Source organism: Apostichopus japonicus, chromosome 21 (genome assembly GCF_037975245.1).
Source record: "Apostichopus japonicus isolate 1M-3 chromosome 21, ASM3797524v1, whole genome shotgun sequence".
Classification (NCBI taxonomy): Eukaryota; Metazoa; Echinodermata; class Holothuroidea; order Aspidochirotida; family Stichopodidae; genus Apostichopus; species Apostichopus japonicus.
In genome coordinates this window covers 8434236-8460428 of record NC_092581.1, presented here as the reverse complement: position 1 = coordinate 8460428, position 26193 = coordinate 8434236, and the positions used below count along the sequence as shown (strand labels likewise).

General features: G+C 37.6%; 1 protein-coding gene across 1 annotated transcript; it reads right to left on the bottom strand.

Moving 5' to 3' along the window:
• Window positions 1-4064: 4064 nt before the first annotated feature.
• Window positions 4065-25427, bottom strand: LOC139962627 (uncharacterized). Its single transcript, XM_071962782.1, has 13 exons — window positions 25283-25427; window positions 21501-21695; window positions 20283-20726; window positions 18809-18988; window positions 14690-15142; window positions 12520-12654; window positions 11936-12106; window positions 10691-10872; window positions 7473-7556; window positions 6791-7008; window positions 5496-5633; window positions 4585-4720; window positions 4065-4351 (listed from the first exon to the last, which is right to left on the bottom strand). Exons 1-13 carry the CDS (start codon window positions 25410-25412, stop codon window positions 4142-4144), a joined length of 2676 nt encoding a protein of 891 aa, XP_071818883.1. The 5' UTR covers window positions 25413-25427; the 3' UTR covers window positions 4065-4141.
• Between the last annotated feature and the right edge of the window lie 766 nt (window positions 25428-26193).

Sequence of the window (26193 nt, the reverse complement as noted above, 5' to 3'; positions counted from 1 at the left end):
GAAGTTTAAAACCAACAAATCAGACAATATTTTGAACACAGCCTGTTGGGATGTTATGATTTCACATTTGTCTAGGCAGGATTCCCAGCCACTGTGGTAAAACCTTGAAAATTAGTTCCCTATTTTGCAGACAGGGCAAATTCTGAGACTTCTCAAAAAAGTAACAAAAATAAGGTATTTTGGATAGTCTGAAAGTTAGTCCTGTTTTGTCATGTGTGTGCAGAATGCATCCTGAAAATATGCTAATCCTGTACCAAAGGCAAAGAATCAGGTTGCACTCGGCTCTCCTTACCTTACATTTATACCTTTTTTACTTAGGCACAGAAGCATGTGAGAAAACTGTTGACATAATTACCAATATTGGCAGCTTGTTGGATTTCAGATTACACCTTGCTGCTCTTCATTACAATGAAAATGCAAGCAGGGCTCATTCAAAGTGTAAGGATGGAAGAGAGCGGTACGCTGTAAAGTTCCCTAACATAAGAATGGGGGTTACACCGTTTGCAAGATCCTCAGAGAAGCAACTCATGGTGTGTACATTTACTGTTTTTTATTCCCTGACAAAGTCGAAAGGATTCTAGGCAATCAACACAGCATATGTGTGTTTATGTTTGTGTGACACTTTGCTTGTAAAAACAAGAAGTCAACCCTGCCCGGTCCACTCAACCTCCTTTTTCGTTATAAATGAATTGTGAAATCCAGGTATTTTTTTCCTTAAAAACACACTAAGTCAACCATGCCTGATCCGATCAGTTTACGTACTGAAAGCTATCCCAAACGTCGTATGGTGTGTAGGATAAGCATGGTTGTGTACTTAAGTTTGAGTTTTATCACAAGTCCTACAGCGTAACAGGGGTATAACTTGAAACATGATGTATGAACCCTCATCTGACCTCAAGCCATCTGCACTGGGTCACATCTGTGAATGGGGGCCAGATGTCAGTCTGTGTATGGGACCTGATATCAGTCAACCGGCCGTCAGGCAATTTAGTTACTCGCCCTCCCTACGGCATGATTCTGTCGCTGGACCCATAATTGTCCGACATGTTCAATAAACGAATTTGAAGCAACACTAAGGAATTGGCGTTCGAATTTTATTGAAATATATACAACAACATATGTTAAACAGAACTCTTCCCAATCGTGCGCTGTAATGGCTATTATAACACGTTATTATAATGCAACACACCACAAATGAAAGAATGTGTAGAAGTAAGTTGGCCTGACGTTTCGATCCTCTTCAAAGGCTAAATGACAAGTAACAGTAACAGAAGGGACAAAAACACGCAGAGAATATTCGTATTAGGTCAGGACGGCTACCTAAGGATTCAATCCCCTTGTAGGGACATGTCGTTAATGGTATGGTTGGGAAAGTTAAAGTGTTCTCCATCTGGGGTCTCAGACAAATGAAAGAAGCAGATATTGTTGGAATTGTTAGAACCCTGTTCGTTTTCAGGGTTGAAAAAGAGAACGGAATCACGTACAGAAGAAATTGGCGTTACATTCTAAAGAACTGTTCATCACTTACGAAGAGCAAGATTTTGATCGACAACCCAAGCGTTGAGAATTCGTGTAGCGCCAGTTCTACTGACAAGGCACCAGTAAGTTATCCGGAACTAAGCGACTGGCCGATGGGAGAGCAAACAATACTCGGGCAAGACCCCTCCTCCTCCGCCGCCAGAATGAAGCGAGATGAGCACTTTGTCCATCATGTTTCTTCATAGGATAGAACCCGTCGAAGCCCTCTACTACGCAAATTATAATAGTGATATATATATTTATATATATATATATATATATATATATATATATATCAGGCGCGTATCCAGGATTTTCAAACCCGGGGGGCGCGAATTACTATCAAAGCGGAGCGCCACCATCGGTTGGCGCGCAGCGTACAAGAAAATTTCTTGTTTTGAAACCCCCCAGATCACCGGAAACGGCACTTCTCGGGCTTGAAATGACCAACCAGATGTACACTCTTTGCCTGAGAACCAAGTATTTCCTAATAGTTTTTTTTTTCCATCCATAACCTTTTTGAAGATTGTCAACCCGGCACACATCATGTTCGACCTGATCGCATCTCCTGTGGGTCTTTGCTTTTGTAGGTGATTCTACGTCCCGGCCCACAATACCCGTCAGCCCCACTTTTCAAGGTTTTAAGCCCCATATTTGATCAGAATTTGAAAATTCACATTTCTCGTGAATAAACTCACTTCAAAACATACCCATAATGTTGTGCAAAATTTCATCTATGGACAACCAATATAGAAAAAACTTCCTTCAACCCCTAACAGACCGGTCAAAATTGCACGAGTAGAGGGAAGTGTGATGTAGAATGTTGGTCAGAAATTTTCGAAAATTCAGACACAGTTAATTTATTGGTGTACAAATATTAAAACCTGTTATAACGGCTATTATAAAACTCGGTTGAAGGAAATGAAAAAATAGCAGATATTTCCGAAAGCGAACACTACACACATAGGCGTTGGAGGCGCAGCGGCAGTGGCGGAGCTAGGGGTATTGGTCAGGAGTGGCGAGAATGGTCTGAAGGGGCGCTTTCGACACTATCTAAGCGGAGCGCCACCACTGGTTGGCGCGTAGCGTACAGAAAATTTTTGAGTAAAGATACTTCCTAGATCGCCGGAAATGACCCTTTCCGGGCCTGGCTAATTTGCAGATAAACGAAGAATAAGGTGTCATCGCCAAATGACACCAACAAAATGTGACAAATGTCAATAAGTAGATGAGAGCGCAATAAAAAAGTCAATAATCTAGAATAAGTAAAAAGTGGTAAAGAGCTGAAAAAGGCGCCAGCAGTCCATTTGAGTCCGTCAGGGGGGCATCCGCCCCCTGACCATATGGACGCTCCGCCACTGCGCGGCGGGGGTGCAGGCCCTAATTCGCCATTACTAATGTAAAAGAGAGTTTTGACATAATTGGACCTCCATACTTTTTATACATCTACATGAGACATGTCGTTGTTTACATTAGCATCCCGCGGTATACTGCGCAATTTGAACGGACCGTACGGTACATGATGGCATGCGATGTAATAACCGATGCTTGCTTATATGATATTGACATGAACACGTTGAAATTTTTCGTTATTTTTTCAGGCAAGTCGGACAGTTTTGAGGCGTTTCATCCTGGAACGCCATTTTCATGCTCACTGATATGATGTTATATCTGCTGTTTGCGTTACAAATTCGAACAGGCGCGTAGCGAGGAATTTGCCAAGGGAGGGGCGAAGCCTGTAGGCAAATTATCTAAGCGTAGCGCCACCATAGGTTGGCGCGAAGCGTACAAGCAAATTTTGGCCGAAAATGTCTCCCAGATCGCTGGAAATGACACTTCCCAGGCCTTGTAAGTTGCCTCTAAGCACTTTCTATTTTGAAATTACTTAGCGATATCATTTAAAAAAAATGCTGAATGGGGGGGGGCGGGCGGTCGCCCCCATCCCAAAATGCGTCATGTTCCCCGACGACACGGTCGAGTTCGAGACCAGCCACAGTTGGTTTCATAGCACAATTCTACACACGCGTTATGATAGACCATATATAGTATATATATAGATCATTAGTGAGAGAGGAAAATGGAAACGTCAAAAAATGGAGTTGTCGGTGTAAGGGGTAGGGTGAGTCACACTTTTACGAAATCATTGATCCGTCACTGGCTACCCTTCAGCGCTGTAATGATGTCACTGTTCTTCTTTCTCTTCCCGGTGTCTTCGCGTTTTGCTTTTACTCCCTCTTTTTCTCCTTTTTCTCTCTTTCTTCTTTTTCTTTTCCCTTCCTTCCTCTCCTCCTCCTCTTTTTTCCCCTCTTTTTCCCCTCTTTTTTCTTCTCTTTTTTTCTCTTCTCTTTTTCTTACCCGGGTGGCGCGCGCCCCCAACACCACCCCCTGGATACGCACCTGTATATATATATATATATATATATATATATATATATATATATATATATATCGATATATTTATATATATATATATAATTATATATATATATATATATATATATAACATACATACACACACCCATACATACATAAATTCATAAATCTTTTATACTCTTACATATGTGTATAATTACCACCACCTGCCTCTGAAGGTCGAAAAAAGAAATTAAAAACTTAAACAATTTCAAATCTGTCCCATACTCTCATCTGTTTTTTCTCCTCTGGATTGAAGAGAACGTCCCTCTTCGTCTTCTTGAAGAACAGCTAGCAGTTCAGTTACATCCACTTCTCCTCCATCCTCATCGATGGGATGTAGATCCTGAGGCTGTCTTAGCTGAGGATTGGTGCTTCCGGAAGTTAACATCCGTCCATGTGAGTTTTCTCCAACAGGTTTCTTTGCAACAAAAAATTATTAAACGTACATTGTAATAGTAACATTAATATTGTAAAAGTAAATCCAGAGGAGACTTGACAAGGGATGGTAAGGTCAGTAAAGTCTCAGTGAGATTCGGGAAAAGCAAACAATTTTGTAACAAATAAATCAATCACTTAAAAAAATCAAGGAATGTCCCTTTTCGTGAAACTATAGAGATGCACAAATGTTGCAACAAACTTAAGAAAACTTACAGCCATCTCGTCATCCACTGAAAACTGAATGTAATCACATCTTTTGGCCAACAATTCCCCAAGTTCTTCAGAAAGGTCGACGAATTTTGGTCTGTCCGCTGGGTCCTCTTGCCAACATCTGAGCATCAACTGATAGCTAAAAACAGTAAGCAAATCAACAATCAGGTCGATATCCCCCACCAAATATCGTGTTTATTGTAAATCTTGTATTAAGTAGTTTCTTTTCATAATAACAATACAAGTAACTATTTCAGTCAAACAGTCTCCCGGTTAAAAATCACAAAAAATCTATTCGTGATAATTTTGCAGGATTCCCAGTTTCCGAACATTTTAATCTTCATAGTCCTTCTCTAAAAAACCTAAAATGTATTTTAATTGCCTCGAACTTCAAATCAACTACTGAACGTAAACGTAAAGAAATCGATTGGATCTTTCGTATTAAGTCTCACATCACCGGCCTCAACAAAGACTTATGACCTCTTAACAACTATCAGTTCTACAAGCATATGTAATCCGTTCTTTGCTCCTTAATCCGCTTCCTGTATAGTCATGGTTTATTTGGTTTTAATTCCATCATTGAAACTTACACTTATCTAGCGTCATACTTTCATTGTTTTATATTTTGTACTTTTCATTCGACTGCCAAGTATTGCTGACGAAGGTCCCAGGGGGACCGAAAATTCCAATATATTTTCTAAAACTTACTCCTTATTTGTCAATTATGAGTCATATCTTATTTCTCTGGTTTTCCTTAATAACATATATATATATATATATATAGATAGATATTTAGATAACTTTGCAGACTGACAATGGCTCCGAACATTGAAGGAATCTCCTGTTTGGAAGTTTCGAATGTCTGCATATGTGTTGATTGGGAACTTCTTCAGATCACACAGAACTATACTCACATGTCATCTGGACAATGCTCCGCTTTCTCCATACGATAGCCTTCTCGTAACTTATTCACCAGAAATCGCAGTGCCATGCCAGGATATGGCGATCCACCCAATGTAAATATTTCATGTAATACAACGCCGAATGACCACCTAAGAATTAAAATGAGACAGAATACTTGCACGTCGTTCTTATATTTCTTTCGCCAGATTGAACGTCAAGTTGCGTTCATGAAACAGTATCTTATTAACCACACCTATACAGAAGATTCAACAACAATTTCTTTTTATTCAAGAATACCTATTTTTTTGCACCCTATAGTACATTATTCATCGAAAATAATGATGTCACTCCCTCTGTTGTATGTAAAGCACAAGACCCAATATTTTCCTCTTGATCAAATTTTACAGAAAAGACGTAGAAAATAACTGAAGCAATACATTTGTAAAGATTAAAGCTGCCAATCAAATCAACATATTGAATGATATGATTTCTGTAATATACATATACAATTCAAAGAGTAAAGAAAAATTCACTTCAAATTTATTTCTCATATTATTGTACAGAAGAAAACATAACACACAGTACAGTATAGAAAATAGCATAATATGACGAACACTTCAAACAGAAGTATTGCCAACTGGCTAGTGTCCTTAAAAACAAAAAAACAAAAAATTCAATTCAACAAAGATATTGATAGATTATAGACGAGAAAGATATAGGGGAGAAATAAACTGAAAGAGTGGGAGAGATATGGGAAAGAGAAATAAGAGAGGGATAGATATAGAGATGATCGACCAGCCCATTAAAGAAAGAAAGATCAGATTAACAGATAATGGCAGGGGTTTAAATGTCAATTATGTTCAGATTTAGCTTGAAAAAAACATGAAAAGAAACAAAGAGAGAAAGTAACAGGTTTCAGTTTCTAGTGGTACTATGACGTCATCTCAAATTGACTAAATTACAACTCCTCTGTGATATCTCCCTAACGAAACAAGATTTTTGTCAGCTGTTTGGGGAAAGCTGTTCTTTACAAAGATCTCTCTCACATAAGTAAAACAATGACGTTTGTTGTGTTTGTGTCTTTTATTAACTTTACCAAAATACCAAATGTTCAGATTATCGTGTACACTAGGGGCAAAAACAATTGTTGTGTGAAATTAATTTTACGTCATGATTTATTGTAAATTTTCCTGGATCTTTAATATATAAACCACCAATACATATACTACCCAAACGATTTCTTAGACCGGAGCAATAAACTAAACTGCGAAGTAATCAAGCGAAAGGTATACACTGCGATACTTACACATCGCTTTTCGAAGAACATATCCCACTGAAAATAGTTTCTAGGCTACACCATTTAACAGGTATTTTCTTGTCTGCAGTTTCCTGCCTCTTATATCCTCTCGTGTAGATGTCATCGGACATGCCAAAGTCAGATATTTTAACTTTTAAACCATCACCGACCAGCACATTTCGAGCTGCAAGGTCTCCATGATAACATTTTGCATTTTCCATGTAGGCCTTTCGATAAAAAATATAAGTAATTTTTAAAATATATGTTGTATTTGATTTATGGATCTTACAAAGTCAGCCTATACAGTTCCTGGAACGTTCACGGCTTCAGATCTCGGTACTCTCTCCTCTCAAACAGGGACACTGAAACCCTAGCTACGCCACTGACAAAGAAAAGATTTGCAAAGTTGAAGACTTTTGAAGTCTAACCAATTGTAGACGACATATGTAGTCAACGGGAATAAAAGACCGAAGTGTGCTTCTGGCTGGGACTGAATATATTAACTTTAACCCTTGAAATGATTATATTGGACCATCTATACACTTAGGAACTTACAGGCTCATTTCTAGCTATGCCGAGAATCACCAATGTATATAATAACCAATGCTGATTGTGACGCAGACATCACATCCTAACATTCAATGTTATATGGTTAGGCCTACTATAACATCAAGGATGTTTGAAAGCTCACCATTCCATTTGTGATATCGCGAGCCACAATGATCTGTTTTACTTCCCCTAATGAGTATATCGGATCGATGGCTGAACTGCCTTCCTGGTGAAAGAATAAGGTGCAGTGAAGATAGTAGTATAGTAGTAACATTCGTACCTTTATAAACACAGCGTATTTCTAGCAATTGCATATCTCAAGCTTGTAATCAGGGGGCGGATCCAGGATTTAAAAAAGAGGGTGTGTGGCCGTGTGGTCGTTGATGCCGATTTCCACGTGACCTACGAGTGTGAAGGATTCCTTTTAGGCTAAATTAAATCTGCAATTAGGTCGACACACACGATTTTGCTTGTCGCCCACCGTTAATATTGGGTCACTCCATATCAAATCACCAAATTTTGGAGTATGTTGTAGTTCGACATCTTTCAAAGTCCCAAATTTATTGTATGGTTGGAACACCATAAAATTAGCATACTCTGAAAATTTCAGTTGCATTGCTTCACAATTGGCCGATTTCTCATACTTTGAAATTCCGCAATTTGTCGCCACCTTGGCATTTTGACATTTACTTGACTTTTGAGGCCTCAAAAGTCAAGAAAATGCCAAAATGCCACTGTGGCGACAAATTACGGAATTTCAAAGTGTGATAAATTGTAAAGAAATCCAACTGAAATTTTCAGAGAATGGGAATATTTGGAGAGGGTGCAGCAACAGCCATCTGTGATTTGACACGGAATGACCCTATTATGTTTGGGTTGAACGGAGGGATGGGGAGGGGGGTTGGAAGGGTTGGGTTGGGTGAACACCATCACACCCCAATTGCATCCGCACCTGGCAACCGCAAAATTTTAATAGGGAATATATACCGTCAACGGTACACAAAGTATAAAATTAATGAACTCATATATATTTTTCACGTTATCAATGGTTTACTTTTAGCCAATTAAGATTGGTTCTTTAAATTATCAGATAAAATCGCATACATATGTATACGTTACAGAGCAGTTCCATACTATCGCATACAGCTTACAGGCGCCAGGCCCGTAGCCAGCTTGGGGCACGGGGGCCGTGCCCCCCCCCCCCCCGCGCAAGGGTCCGTGCCCGCCCCCCTTGTAAAAAAGATGGTAAGAAAAACATTTGCATGAAATTAAACGAATAAAATTGTTAAAATTGTGTTGTTTACATGAATTGCAATTTGTTGTTTAGTTTGAAGAATTTAATTTCGAAGAGTATAGTTTGCAGCCTCCCTTTCCACCCGCCCTGATCCCCACCCGCCGGTTCCCACCCACTATAGTATAGTGGGTGTATAGTATAGTGGCTGTATAGGCTACTGTAATTTTCACCAGGTTCTTCATTCTACTGTAATACATGTAATGCATACAAATAATACGCCCCTTCACACGCGCGTTTCTACACCCCTTCACACGCGCGTTTCTATACCCCTTCACAATACAATCGAAAAGTTGCACAGTGATCATACACTCTGGACGCATTGTTGTAAAGTTGTTTTAGTTGGAGCTTTGCCTAACTACCTACAATATGGATCGCTTCCTTGTCAGGGGAAAGTCTTCAGCCCCTACTTCTTCCTCAGGATGCCCATAAGATCTGGGCAAAGGTTTGCAAGAGAGACCAAAATTCTACGTCATATCCGCCTACAAAATTTGGGGCAAGGCACAGATCATTCAATAAGGGGTGGTATGATATATACCCATGGATAGAGTATTCAATCTCAACGGACCGGGTTTTTTGTTATGCCTGTATGCCTTTGCCCCAATATAGATCATTAAAAGACAGAATATTCACCATACAAGGATTTAATCAGTTGAAATCTGCAATGGAGAAGGGGAGAGTTGCGTTAAGCACAATGGGTCAGAGACTCACATTCAGGCTATGAACTTGTAGAGAGAAAGAGATATCCGAAGTCATCAGGGAAGTGGGGTTCATCAGCAACTGTGTGACGGACAACTGGAGAAAAATAGGTACTATCTTTGCAGTATCTTTGATGTAATTAAATTTCTTGCCATGAATGAAATGGCATTTCGGGGAAATAACGAAACTGTGTGGGAATTGCAAAAGCCGGACGATTTCTTACTCGGGGGAAAGTTTAAGCAACGTTTGTTGCTCACAGCAGAAAGTACGGCAAATGCTATAATTGACGTGATTGAAAAGGCAGGACTGTAACCTGAAAAGATTATTAGCCAATCATATGACGGAGCTAGTGTCATGTCAGGAAGATTGGGTAATTATATTCATTTTATTATATAAAAAATGTTAAAATGGCAATGAAATTCAAGGATTTTTAAAAGAGAAGGGGCTGAAGACCAGTACTTATATCCTATGGCGTAGCTAGACTTTTTTCCAGAGGGGCAAAATTCTCAAAATTTCCAACTTTTCACCGCAATTTTCCGAATGTTCTTCGAACTTTTTTCCCACAGGGGACAAGACATCCAGATTTTCTGATTTTTCTCCGAATTTTCAAGAAAAATGGGCCAAATTTGGTAAATTTTACCCCCGATTTAAAAAAAATCCGCCAGGGTAGGGGGAATTTCCCCCTGCCCCCCTTTCCTACGCCACTGCTTATATCATAATTTATATCGAAAGAAACTAAGTATGCATCGGACCTCTTAAAATTGTGTATTACTCTCATTTATATATAAAATCGTTGGTCCTACAGAAATGTTTCATGAGGCACTCACTATAGAAAAGGTCCGTTGGGGTCAAGCAAAAAAAATATTAAAAAATAGCGATTTGCTCTTTTATTTAATGCTGAATCCGATTGTCAGAATGCATTTTGCATCTCATATGCATGCATTGCATGTCTTTTTTGACTATACGCATTTTTTTCCGAGATAAAAATTTACTTTAGGAAGTGTCAACGATTTATTTTTGGCCAGGCTTGTGACAGTACAATAAAAAGTACAGTAGTACAATATTCTCATCAGTTTTTCCATGCAATGATGTTTGGTGATATAAATACAAGAGCAATCGTTGCATGTGTATCTCTAACTGCATGATATTATATGCGACTCGTTCTCGAACACAATAATGTGTTATATTTATTTTCTCATAAAATTATTTGTGCCCCCCCCCCTTGATACTATGGTGCCCCTCCGTGTAAAAAATCCTGGCTACGGGCCTGCATTACAGCTCTAGATGCGTAATTCATAATGCCATATCATTGCATTCCCATAAAATGTCTTTTGTGTGGTAGGAAGAGTAACAAGTGGCATAGTTTTTACCTCTCGGCACCTCCTCAAGAAGTTGAGTAAATCTCCAAATTGCATATATTCAGTGATCAGGTAAAAAGGTTCTCTCCTTGAACAGCAGGCAACAAGGGACATGATATTTCTGTGTTCTCCAAGTGAGGAGAGTAACTTCATTTCATCTAAGAGGTCTTCATTTGCCTCGGCCAAAGCGCCGACTGAGAAGAAGTGTAAAAAAAGTACTATAAATACAATTACAACATCTTTGGACATGAAATGCAAAATACAGGGATTATTCTTTCCATTCTTTCAAACTTAGTTCGACATAGTTCTAAATCAAAGTGTATCCCAAAGGGATATATTGAGACGGAAGCAAAGTAAAAAGCTATTTATATGATCAGCAATCCCATATGAATAAAGCCTGTGAATTTCCAGGATATCAGTTGGAGAATAATTTCCTCCGAGAAATAATGTAATGTTAATTCATAAATAGAAAACTAATTTGGTCAAATTATCAACAAATTTGTCAGAGCAGAGAATGTTTTAGACGAACAGCACGATCTGAATCCGTGTAATGGTTATACTTCTCAGAGTATTCAGTGGGTATTCAGTGATCTAAACCCTTTAGTCATTAACAATAACAGTGGCCTAGCAGGAAACAACAGGGCAATTACAGCAGTTATAGAATTTCGTCCTCAAAGGAGATTCAACATTCACACAATCCCAACCATGGTTTGGGCTTAAGTGAGAGATTACGAATACCAAGTACTTCTAAACTCCTGAATATGGCATGCACTCCAGGCCCTACAGACTACACAGGGTCCCGACGGGCGTCTCCAGCGAGATGGGTGGTTACTTGTTCAGTTATTGTCACCGTGCACCCCCCCCCTCCCCCCTTCATGGGTGACGCAGTGGCCACTGATTTCTTGGCTACCTCAAAACTCATATAAGAGCAGTAGTACGGCATCGAACACGAGGACTCGAACTCTTGTCTTTGATATGTCTCGCACTGGAGACTGAATCCACACAAGTCCGCAAGTATTTATTTCTTTTCTTTGAAAATGATAGCTATTTATTTGCTTACGTCTGTTAAGACATCCTTTTTCTTGGGCGGAAAATCAAATTACTGAATGATTATGAAGCCTCTGTAGCTGTGTAATAATGTGTGAAACTAACAACATCGCAATATAAAAGAACATAACAAGCTGCTGAAAATCTCTGTTCTAATCTATCTCTGTTTCAGAACTACTAAATATACGTTATACGGGAAATGCAAAATACCTTTTGTGGTTTTTACAGCGACAGCCATATTGTCAGGATAACCATCGAGTCCAGTGATAACGCCTTTATACACAACACCGAATTCACCTTTTCCGAGTTCTTCTTTCAGGGTGACTTGACAGAGGTTTATCTCCTTGGATTTTAGCAGAGGTTCCACATCCCTGGTGTTCTCTGTAAATATTATAGTCTTCCTAAAATAATTGTTACGGAACAAACGATACACATGGCATACTGTTGAATAAGGAGTGATTGTTCAAGCGGCTCTATCGTTCTTATCCATAGTCATTCACGGAAGTCTTTCAAAATGGATGCAGCAACAAGTGTTTTTACGGGCACGCAAAATTAACTAATAGATGGAACGAATTCACAAATAGTTTTTGTTTTACAGGTCATAGAACCAATTCTTCTACAAGGGCACGGAAAGGTGTCTTCTGCGAGAACACGGAACACGAGTGGCACGGAAATAAGTCTTTAAATTTTACTTCATGATTACGGAAGAACAATTAATCTCTCCACCTATATGAAGATTTTTTGCAAGTTAATAATGACTAAGAATGAAGAAGACAGAAGTGGAAAGAGCTTACCCAACTGGATACGAACAGTCTGGTAAAGTCTCCTTCTTTTAACGAGAAAAAAGAGAATCAGACTCAACAGTAAGACCAGAATGACTGTAAGACAGACAACCTGGAGGAGACTGTTTGGTGCAACTGCAACTGAACCTATGAATAATATATAATGGTACTCAGTAAACTGGAAATTGTTGGCATGTGTTAAAAGAGATTATAAACATAACCTGTGAGTAGTAAATATCGTGCTACTTCACCCCCCCCCCCTCCCAGGGAGCCGCAGGCACCCGTTTCGGGCCGTTTCTCGGGAGCCGTTTCAGGAGCCTTCGTTTTCCGGGATCGTCATCGATGTTGTCATCGTTTATTTAAGTTATGCGTAAAACAAGTCGTAACATGTTCATCATTTAATTTAAGAAACGGACAAAACGAGTTGTAACGCGACTAGATGATATGATGTCAACGTTTTCTTGGGAATGCGCCAATAAAAGGATGAAATGTTTCAGAACGGTATTCATTTAATTTCGCATCAATATTATGAGGAAGCGAGTTGTTTCAAATCAAGCACACTACTAGCAGGTTACCATGGACGACAAAGAAACATTTCCAGAAATCTCAGACGAATTGTACATGCAACGCCGGCTGGCGTACGTACGTGGCGAAATCAAATGAATACCGTTCTGTAGCAAATCCCAACATAACGATGACATCATATCATGTCATCATATCATGTCATAATATAGTCACGTTACAACTCGTTTTGTGCGTTTCTTAAATTAAATGATGAACATATGGCAATCTTAAAACATATGAAAATCATAGAATGACCTACAATGGGATGCGCAAGAATTTAGGCCAACGTGGCTCCCCAACCACGCTCTTTAATGAGCAGAGGGTGCTGCGATATCTGTCCTATCGTGTTACGCGAAACTCGACAAGTTGCAATCTATAAGTGAAGATTATAACGAACGCTACCGTGAGTTGACCACCTGTATCTACAATGTTCGTTCGTAAAAAACGAGGAAGAAGAGTTATTTCGGAACATATTTGTGAACTTCAAAATTTTAGGTCAAGTAGAGCTAGTTGATCACCCAGTATATAAGTTCATTTGGCATGTTCGCAGCTTGTGAGTACATGACTTCACACGATCGCGTCACTGTAATCCAGAGACCAACGACAGTACAGATCTCGCACATTAGGACCGACATGAAAGATCGGTCTGTCAAATTAGCAGTATTAGCGCACTTGGTTGATTATTGGCTTAGCAAAAGGACAGCCAGTCGGGAATTCTTACAGATCTCGATATGCCTTTCAAGGATCATTGCTTCTTCATTTCTTATGCATGTATCATTTCTCTAAAACAGTCTTACAGAATAAATACTGTGAATTTGAACTATTTTACTTGGTAGCATTGCCACGTCTCTAATTGTAGACCTTCGCAGATATCCAAGTGGGTGAGGGAACAGTAATCTGTGTCGAAATCTGCTTTCCTTAACGTGTTGATCTATATGCAGATGACATTGTGAATATTCATCCAATTCTATATATTAAGGATAGAGTGGATAGAAAGGTTCAAAAAATACTACGGCACCTGCCTGCGTCACTCTTACCTCAAACTTTTCCAGCTAGGCCACTTCTGGTCCATTATGTAGTTATTGCATAGTGTGTGTATTGTACCCCTATAACATTATACTGCTTACGGTTCCAGTATCTACGTATCTACGTTGACAGTTGCACATTGTCATTTGTTTATGTGATTTGACCACCGGACTTAATAATATTTCTTTTACATGTGTTCATGTTGCTAATTGAGTATTATGGATGGATGTATGCAATTTTTCAGTTCACGTGCTTTCTCGTAATGGGCAATGACATGGACTTAGTGCACACACACACTTACATACACACAATATGGCCGCTCATTACCAAGCCCATCGTCTTTAGTGTTGTTTTCTAAATACATCAAATTCGCTACTGCTAGGGTTTCCCTGTTTTTACCAACAAAACACACTTTGTGGTTGATGTTTCATTATTTCTCTACTTCTTTATTCGAGTTTACTATCCATTCACAGCATCAGAAAATGTACATAGAAATGTGAGAGGGCGTTATAAAAATATAATTATAAAAATAAAAAAGTACACCTGGCTAACTTCAGTACTACATGAACATACTCTCAATAAAGTAGCTCACCCTCTGTACAATAGCCGAGTTCCATACAGTCCTCTGTTTGTCTGGAGACTGTTGTTATCACGTCAAGATCAACATCATAAGTCGTGCTTGGAGTTTTTGTTTTTCGAAATCTCACACAAAAATACTGGAAATCATTGCAACTTCCACTGGAGAGATCTATTTCGTAATGCAGTCTTTCCCATGCCATCCAAGGTGGGTCATTTTTACGTTGGTCATAACCTTTTGAAGAGTCCTCTTCTGAGAATACTGTTTCCTCGATTTGATTTTTTCCACCATCTATTCTGGAAGTTACCCAAGCCGTTAATTCCCAAAGATTTGTACCCAGAATAAATCTTGATGTCTTTTTTCGATCAACGGTTATATTTAATCCAAATGTTACATTCAATGTTTGCGTTCCAGTAGTGAAATTTTGGTCACTTATGTAGATGATGCTGGTACTCTCTGGGTACAAACCTGGTAAAGTAAGAAAGCAAATGATCGTAAAACATGCGTAATAAGCTCTCGTTCAGAGGTAATAGAAAGCCTTTAATATCCATTCACACCAGTAGAATAACTGTTGCCGAGTGGTAAAAGTTGATAGGTCTGTGACACGAAGGTTCTGGTATCATATCATATCATTATTATTATTATTGTTGTTTTTATTATTATTATTATTGGACTAACTAACTGTGATTTTGGACTACCTAACTGGGATATTGGGTTAACCACAACCGTATGCTACTGGGCTGCAGATATATGTGCTTTAAATATTATATCTTTGTCTTGCAAAGCCCCTTTTCTGAGAGTGTATATTAATATTAAGGTACTTCCTGAGTAAAGGAATGCCTGCTGGAAGACCAAAAGGAAGCCTCCGGAGCAAAACACCTCATGAGTCGGCTTCTCAACCTAGCCTTCGCTCTAGCCTATCACACTCAAGGAGTGAAGACTATAACTCTGATACAGAGGAAGGTAATTTTGCGAGGGACGTAAAATCCGGTATTGATCGGCTACGCAAGATTCTCCTTAAAGAGATATAGTCCCTTCAAGATGATTTCAACAAGGCGATTTAAGACCTGAAACTGTCAATTACTGAGCTGAGATGAACTGAGATGTAATACCCTCGACGAAAAAGAGTGAAATAGATCACCATGCCGGTCTACTAAACAAACAAGAGCGGGTATCAATAAGAAATAACTTTCGTATAGTTGGATTGAAAGACGACAGACAGAAAAGGAGGACTATTAAAATTGCAAAAAAGGTTTTCGAAGAAGTTTGGATAACATTCTGTTTCCCATCTCAATTGCTTTGTATACTAACGTTAAGCTATTAAACAGCCCTTCTTTCTAAGTATTAATGGGATCTCAGTACCACGTTTATATAGTCGATATCTAGTTTTTTTTTTTTTTTGGCTCTTTGCTGTATTAATGGACGACCTTAAAATCTGTTCTAGTAATGTTAGGGGAATAAGACAATCAGGCAATCGCAGGCAGCAATTTAAACATTTTTACCGCCATTATTTTGATATAATCTTAGTTCAAGAAACGCATTGTACTCCAGGTGTTGAACATATCTGGAGAAATGAATAGGGTGGGCTAATTTCATTCTTTCATGGCACGGCTCTTAGCAAAGAGATTGCTATAATTTGTTAACATTAAACTTCTCTTTACTATACATATGTGATTCGCAGTGATCAAGATGGTAGATGTATCAGCACTGACATTTCTGTTGATATTACTACTTTAACGTACGTACTTTAACGTACAGGCCACACATGATGATCCTGGTTTTTGCATTACTATTACACGCAGTTTACACAGCTTTCATTGTCAGGCTATGATATGGGGCGGAGACTTTTTATCATAATCACTATTTGTCTAAGGAGCATAATTAGGGGAGTGATCACTCTCATTGTAAGCCTGACAACGACCCATGGTTTCAAACTGAGTACAAACCAATCTCTTTTACTAAATACCGACTATAAGATTGGTGCAAAAGTGTTAGCTCGCAAATTGAAAGGTATTATTAAGCATCGTGTCGGGGATAATCAAACGGGGTCTATGGTGAATAAAGTTATTGGTGAGAATATTAGGTTTATATTTGTTATCTTATAAACCATACACATGACAATCAGACTCTTAGTCTCTTGTACAGTAATATTACTGCTTGTGTATGTCACAATTGTAATTATACCGGTACCTTTTGTATAAAAGGAAGTGTTAGGCAAGGTTACCCTCTGAGCTCGTTTCTGTTCATAATCTGCGCTGGTATTCTCTCTAAATGTAATATTATTATCAATAACATTACTGGTATTAGTATTTATGGTCATAAATTGAACGTTCTACAGTATGCCGACGATACTATTATTCTGCGTGATGGTAGCAAAGACTCGACTCTTGAAATACTCAACACCCTAAACATTTTCAAGCTGTCCTCTGAACTTAAGGTGAAGTTTCCAGAAAACTCAGGTCTTTCCGCTATAGGTTCCTTTATTATTACTCCATCCGAATATCTCTCTGACCTGAACCTGATTCTCAATTATGGCCCTATTAAGTTTCTGGGTATAAGTTTCACTCATAATGGCGACGACGGCTGAACTACCAGCAAAAACAATCTAGACTTAAAAATCAACTTCTGTTGTGAAGTATTAGAGATATGACTCCTATTAATTAGACGAAACATAATTGTCTTTTTCTATTAGCCAATTGGTGTATCTTTTCCATGTTCTTCCAAACCCTCGTAAGGATTGTATTAACTAGGTTCATAGTATTATTTTCGACTTTATTTGGCATAATGCTCCTGATAAGGTCAGTAGAGATAATATGATCAACCCTATTGTTCAAGATGGGTTCAAAGTATCCGTGTGGATTGCTTTGTCAATACCTTAAAAGCTTCTTGGGTTAGACGATTACTTGACAAGTATAGTACGGGTTACTGGAATACTTTTTCGATGCTTCTTTTTTTTCCCCTTTTGGGAAGGAACTTTTGTTTAATTGTAACTTTAACGTAAACGATATTGTTAAAATTAAGAATATTTTCATTAGACAGGTCTGCATTGCATGGTCTATAAGGCTACTTGTGTTACTCCATCCCAAAATTTCGATAACGATTTCATAAGAATGAATAATTCAACAATCTATTTTAATAAGATCCGTCAAGTCGGGATTATGTACATCAAGGAGCTTTTCAGCAATGATGGTTCTCCAATTTCTTATACTCAGTTTTGGGATAAATTTAATCTGACAAGGCTCCCATTTACAACATTTTTTGGTATTCTTTCTGCAGTTCCTCCTGCTTGGAAATATTCATTTCAGGCTGCGGTAGCCAGCGCTCCAGAAGATCATCTCATAAATGTTATTTCTAATACTCCAAATCTTTCAAAAGCGGTTTACTGTCTCTAAATCTGGACTAATTCTCTTCCTCCACGTGCGTGTGATAAGCGGAACTTGCTCTTTAATCTCTCAATTGTGATAACTGGTGCATCATTTTTAAAATGCCTTTCCGTACTCTCTACGAGACCGAAGTTCAGTATTTTCAATTGGAGGTATTTTCTCCACCGTCTTCTTGCTATCAATACGCTTAATCTATATATAATGACAAAAAAATAATAACCCTGCCTGTACTTTCTGTGAAATGGATACAGAAACCATAAAGTACCTATTTTGAGACGGCCATGTAACTTCCTGTTTTCTATTAGATACCGATCAACTAGTTTTTGGTTACAATTTAATGTTAGATCACCCAAAATGAACTGTTCATTTTCCATGGTAAATATTATTTTTTAAGTGTTGAAGTTGAATGAGATTATGCCAAAATGTAACTAATTTTTAAAAAATGAAATTCATTTTGAAATTAGAAAATTACATTAATTCTAAGCCCGAAACTTGAAAAAGTAATACAATAAGTTTATTGTACTAAAGAACTGTTTTGCTCATCTCCTAAGACTGTTCGAAACTTGATCTATTATTGTTAAATGTTTCGTTGTGTTTACTGCAGGGTTGTTCTATGTTCTAGTCATTGAAGATTGAATTGGTTCTGTTTGAAGTATAGTACGATTTGTAACATTGGTCATTATCATTATTTAATTCGGAAACAATTTTATTGTTACGAAAAATAAGCTCTAATGGACAAGGCTCTACTTACGATAAGGATAAACAGGACAACACTCCTCTGTAACGTCTTTTCCTTCTTCACATTCGGCACCGCATATTTCAGTCTCACATGTCACTATTTTATTGCGACAGGTGCATGTTGTGCATTTATCAAGCTCCAATCGTTCGTTGTCCCGAAGAGTATGTTGCTGATAGTTACATTCAGTGTAATCTTGATTTCATAAGGAATAATGATACATCTTTTACAAGTCAACGAATATCTGAACAAGCTAAGTATAAAGTAATACAGAAAATAAGGTGCCGTTAAAATTGTTTAAAATATTTTGATAAATTCTTTAGCAATTTTTTCACCAAAATGACTAATTGTTCACAGACATGTTAACAATTTGCCAAAAATTAAATTAAAATTTCACAATCTGTAGATAAATGATAATTGATTACTTTAAATCTCGTTAATTCAACAATATGCAACAAATGATTAACTACGCTCGCATCTGGGATATAATCGTTAGAACATATTGCAGCAAAACAATAGTTTGATCATTTGATAAATGTCGGAAAATAAAATTTTGCAACAAACCAATTAATTTTGCTCGCTTCGGAATGTCATCATTTCAACATTTTGCAGCAAATGATGAATTGCATCAAAGTCATAAAGAGAGAACTTGATATTTTGACGGCATCTGAACGTTTCCAAAATATGATTAATTACGCCCGTATCGGATTATCACCCATTCAAGAATTTGCAGCAAAATGTTGTATTGTAGCAAAATTGCAGAAAAAGATCATAATATTTCCTGTCATTTTAACGTATTTATAATATTGCAACAAATGTTTTAATTGATCAATGAAAATTCATCTATTGACCGATTTAAAAACAAAAAAAGTAGAATTGCAAAATTATATTTAGCTATAGTAAAAGTACATTTCGCAGAAAATTGTTGAGATGCGAAGACATTGACATGAAGTGAGTAATTCTTTATTAAGTTGTTAAAAAAAATGTCAAATTGTCTAATGTTGACAAGTATATAGTAATTTCGACAACTTTCTGCATTATGTTGAAATACAAGTGAGTTATTCAACAATTTGCAGAAAAGTACTCATATAGTTGTGTGAACATTTCAACATTTTGATGTCACCTCAACGATTCCATTCTCATCACTTGATTAGCTGTTTTGAACAATCCTGGCACACGAGTCGGTGATGAGACTTGCCATCCTTGAAACGAATTTTGTTACCATCGTGCTATGTTCGTGTTGCTGCACCAAAGCATTTGATGAATAACGCAACTTCTAGAGAGAATTGGAATGCGGCATAATCTTTTTACTAATATCCTTTACCTTTTTTTTAACTTAAGTTCCTTATTTTGTCTTGAACGCAGTACACCAAAAAGGGAACACGATTACCCACCCTTATTGGCATCGTACGTAAGCAAGGAACGTGGACCTGTTAGATTTTTGTTACAAAAAAATCATCACAGTTACATTTAAAATGTGGATACTCACCTTTGCACGTTCCAAGACGAACACAATCAATCAGTCTTTCTTTTTGCGATTGAAAGGTGAAAGAAAGGTTATAAAGCGGCCTTGCTTGGGATTGTTGTCCAAATTCAACGCAAAAGTATTTGTAGTCATCACACGTGGCGTTTTTTAAATGCAATGTTCCCCCCAATTTGGTCCAGTACATTGGTGGATAGTTTGGCTTAGAGTGTTCCATTGCTGCATTCCTATCACTAAAGATGTTGTCTTGAAACGCAAATGTCGGTCCTGAACCATTTTCGTTTCGACTGAACCAACTGCTTAGTTTCCAAAGTTTCTGACCCCTGACAACTCTTGAACTTTGCTTTCTGTTGACTATAATGTCCAGGCCAAACCGGAAACGTTTTGTGTCACCCACCGTGAATGAGAAGTTGTTGAAGTCAGTAATAGTTGCTTCAGATACGAAAATTCCTTAAAAAGAACATGAAATATATATATATATATATATATATATATATATATATGTGTGTATATATATATGTATGTGTGTGTATATATATATATGTATGTATGTATATATATATATATATATATATATATATATATATATTTATATATATATATTATACCACTTTAAGTTAGGTATACGATACATTCAGCAACAAAATAGTAGTTAGATACGGTGTTGTAAGTACAAATTCTCTTTTCCCTCGGTGCAAATGATCGAACATCAGTGATATTGACAGAGCGACTCCTAAGTTTAATGGAATACAGTGGATTAACGTATTGAGACTTCAGTTTGGTATGAGTTCATTGCTGTTGTCCATGCCAAAGCAATTGTGTGTTCAAGTAGTTCATGTGTACGGTTACATGAAAATACAAATTCAATATGCTATGACATAGTTCCCAAACATATCTTTCTTTAAGAAACGATATTGTTAATCGTATTGATATTTACGTATCTTTAACAGTTTCAGACACACGTTTCCTACTATTACTTTGAATTGAAACTTATCCGACAACTTGTGTGACACTGGTGTTTTTTCTTTGGTTTGGTCAACGTCCAGAGATCGCAAAATTTGAGAGATGCGTAAAAGTTGTGAACATGAAGACCACCCTCGCACATGTTAATCATGACGGAAGCCATATTTGGCCCATGATTTTGACATGTTAGTGAATTGTCCATTTGCCCTTCCACATATTACACAGAGAGTTATACAGTGTATATTGTACACATGTACTTACTGTATGGACATTGTGGACAGCATTCTTCACGGATGACTACGATATCAGTTAATCCACACCCAAGATCAGCAGGACAGTTTTCAATAATACAAGTTACTGATCCATTGAGACATCTACAGTACGTGCACGGATCTAGACGCATCACTCGGTTATGCAAAAGAATCTGTCCCCGGAAAGTGCAAGGATATTGGACCGCTATGTCGATTGAGATATAAATTTCGGACACTTATACACGTTATTACATTTGGAGACAATTTGTGATATCTCTTATTAATGTGATACACGTTTAAAACTGCTTTCTAGTGACACTCCCAACTCCATCGGTTGTACACAGCTTGTATAGAGTGATGCATGTGCATTACTAAACAACTGCACAATATGTGCATTCAAAACTAGGAAGATTTTAAGTATGAAAAGAGTTTATCTTCTGTAAGAAATTGCAAACGGTGAGTGGAAGAGGGTGAGGGGTGGGAGGAAACACGAGGCTGCTCTTTCCATTATAAATGATACGTTCCCATCCAATTGTTCCACCTAGATATGAACTCAATGCTTGAATTGCTACAAACATGAGATTTAATTCATGGAATTACATAATCAGAACAACTGCATTCTTCACAAACAAATGAAAAAACGAAAATGACATCACAAACAAACGACAAAACGAAAAGGATGTAAGCAATGCCATACAAAATGACACATATTTGGTATTATTATTGTCATTATTCTTGGGCTCCTTATCTCAGTTTGTTTGATATGACAACTAGCTCTCTTGCGGAAAGGATATTACCTAAAATCTTATCTCTCTTCTTACTTACCTGTACAACATCACCATCATTAGAAACAAGAAGACATATTCGATGATATGTCTATCTTTTTAAGTAAGAAACATGGATTGACCAACATTACCAATTATTTCATGAAGTTGAAGAGTAATATATTACAGGGGTTTCTCTGGGATTTCTCGTGTGAGAGCCTGTATGGGGAGGGGCAGGGGAAGAAATCGCCACCATAAATTTTCAGGGACGGCAACAGAATGCATGGCAATCTGCTTTATAACGGTCTTCGTCATTAGCCATGTAACAAGTGAAGGGAATTGAATTTATCATAGACTTTAAACACATGTTAAAAGCTACTCGTATGCTACTTAATGTATAACTAATAAATAATCATTGCTTATCACAAGTAGGTAGGCAGTTATGAAAGTATTTGCTATGTGATAATGAGAAGGCAGGAAGGCTGAGTAATCAGCGTATTAATTTACATGCAATTGTCATGAGGACAACCTTTAATAGTTTGTACTGAATTTAGCCTCGACTGGTAGTGCACCGCATCACTCCATTTTTTCTAGTACTCGGGGCTTGCTGGAATCATTCCACTCATACTTTTGTGTTTTGTAAATTCTGGTTAAGAAAACGTTATTGAATGGGCTAAGGGAGTTGCCCAGAATGTTTCTGTGATGTCAAAATGGAATCCGAATGTTAGCCACTGAGAGTTAGTGAATTTGGCTCCATATTTCAGCCACCGAAATTGGCACCGTTAATTTTGCCTTGGAATTCACGGCGTTGGCTCCATATACCGGCCACAGTTTTATAGCCCACAGAACGCTGGGAAGATTTGGCGCCGATTTTAGCCGCAAAAACTACTGCTTTTTGACCAGGGACAGAACTTTTGTAATCGTAGTTCAGTCTTAGCCGTGAAATATGTGCATTCTTCAAGAGGTGATATAAGGAGATTTCTTTCTTGTGAATTTTCCTGGAACAAGCCGTTCATATTGTTTACCAGTGAGTATTCATGGATAATTATGTTTGTGCAATATTTGTAAGACCAGCGATTAAATAAGTATATGAAAAATTGATATGTAAGTTAAGGACGATTTTGTCAAGATGTTTCAAATATTAATATCCATTGAATATTTATGGTAAATATTCCCGATTATATAATGTCGAGACAGTCGTGTAATTGTTGAAAACATTTTCAATTTGTTAAATGAAGTTGTTCTTGTGTGAATGCCGATAATTCGAACTGCACATTTTGCATAAATTGCCAAAAGGGTCAAATTGAAGTCAACTATATCGTTTAAGTCAAATGATTTTGAAGATCAGTGGTTTATACATAAGTTGTAGTGAATGTATTTAGAGTTACCGTTCTGTATGGATATGAAATCGAGTTATTTCGCATTGAATATTCGAAATCTGAAACAAAGGTATTGATGTGCAGGGGTTGATTAAATGGTCAGACAGATCGACTTAAAAGGAGCATCGTCGTGGATATCGAAACGTATGATGATTTTTAGGCATATTTGGTATATGCATTTGGACGGTATCTTAGATATGGTTTTGTTAATCCAATGTTTAGGGCCCATAATTTGGTTATCCGTAGCTGGTCATCCGTAATTGGGTCATCCGTGACCGGCATTACTTAGCGTATGAGGTGAACCGTCCCTTTACCCCAGCTGAACAGACGGTTAACAGGATAGAACATTTCGCGCCATTTCCTAACAGCTGACATGTCTGTGACCTTTTATGGGAATCTGTGAGCTTTGACCTACCACATGCATGTCTGACAATTCCTGAGTGACAGTTTGTTCTATGCCCGATTTAATTACCTGTAGGCTAATAAAAACCACGTACAGTTTTGCAGTATAGTTTTGTTGTGTTTGTCACACTGGAACCCTGACAGATCATTTTGTGACCATTCTGATACATGATTGTTCATGTTTGCACATTATCGCTTCACAATTAAATAGAGTTGCGATACCGTAGTTAATATTCCTAACACTAGGCTCAACATTGACAGCATACGCTATAGCACTTAGTAAACGGCATAAGAAGGGCTGCAGTCACTTCAAAAGTCTAAGAATCAAGATACGTTTCCAACATGCCTTGATGAATCCTTGAGTGTCCTTTTGGAAACTTGAAACGGCCCCCTTTACGTGAATATTAGCAATAACGGAAAGCCCAGACGGAACGCCCTGCACCAAAAATTAACGCTAACTTTCCAACTTTGGTTATGTATTGTGCGAAATACTATAGTCGACGTCGTGAAACATGCACCAGTTGCATGCAGTAACCCGGGAAGAATAGACCACGTGGCCTGATATGTTTGCGCCCGTTATGTTTGGACCTCTGTGTATAAACAAAACGGGCCGTATGAACTACGATTCATATCATACGTATAATGAAATTGAATGTTTTCGTTTATGCTTCACTCGTGTTCCAGCTCTTTTTATTTGACTATATAGATGATCGTCTGCGTGAATTTGGTCTTTACTTCCCTAAAGTATAGCAGCTTATTGTAGAAAGGTAAAACTACAGCACGACAAGCATTAAAAAGAAGTTTTCTGATGACAAACGATGTGAAACTCACATAGAAGAGAAAAAATTAAAAATATTCCACGTACACTGCTATAGTTGAGAATCACATCTCAATATCTTGCCCCAAACTCGAAGAATGGTCGATTCAGTGCGTCCTGTTTCGATTGGCTAAACATTCAACTATGCTCTGCATGAAGTAGGATTAAAGTAGGAGGTTTGTGGTGCCATCTGGACAAATGGCGTTTATCAAAAGCTATCACATGAATACTATATAATCTAAAGCGCATCTAAATCATATTTTAAATAAAAAACATAAAAATAATTGAGGTACAAATTTGTACACAAAATGAGACTGGTCGTTGTATAACCAGGCTAATGGAGTGTCGTTTTTTTCGTATTTTAAGTATAGTATATCGTCCCGTTTTATGTAAAACACACGAAGCAGTGAAATACTATAAAAAAATTTACCTGAGCTGAGGGAGTAACTGTTACTGCCAGATCCAGTTCCATCCGAGGGTTCAGCATCACTAATAGCTAACAAGCCGGCACAATTAAAGCCAAAAAATAAGGCACTTAGACATCTCTTTCGTCCCTCCATATTCCCTTATATCGGTACTTCAGCTATTTTACAAGGAGAGAAATGTGCATACTGGGAACGACTATAAACGGGATCTCTGCTCTACCTATTTGAACCAAGTATATGGGAGCTTCAACGGGCCTCCTTCTCCGTTTCAAAGCTCACGGATAAGAATTTCTTTCAAAGTCTACAATCGATAACTACCGGAACTATTTCATTTTTTTTAAACTTATGATTGAGTAATACTAGCTATGCTTTGGCAGATTTGACGATCAAACTCAAAAGCTGATTTTACTTGAATAACGCATCGCATACTTCTGCCATCTTTCTCTGTATGAATTGTATTGAATGATTTTTTTTTTTGCTTTTTATAATTTCATTTAGCATCCAATGTCCGATGTAAATGTTTTAAAGTTAAATGTGTCTAATCGTAAATAATTTACCCAGTGTGTTGTGCTATGATTACCCGTGGGGCTTGGAGTTCAAATTTCGACGTAATACCAGTCAAACGACTAATAGTTTAATGGCCAGCTAAGAGCATGTTTAATATTTGTTACTGACGTTCAATTGATAAGGTTACCCCATAACCACATCTTCTTTCGAATTATCTAATTGTGTAATTTCTTGGCATCCGTACAAAGAAAACAACTTAACCACATTTGATTACAGGCTTTATTTGTCTATCCAATTACTGTTAAAACCAAAACCAGGAAGTTACACAGGTCAACCACAAGTTGAGTATTTTGTTCACTAACTTCAGAATGAATGCATAACAATGATGTATTATTCACCATAATCACCT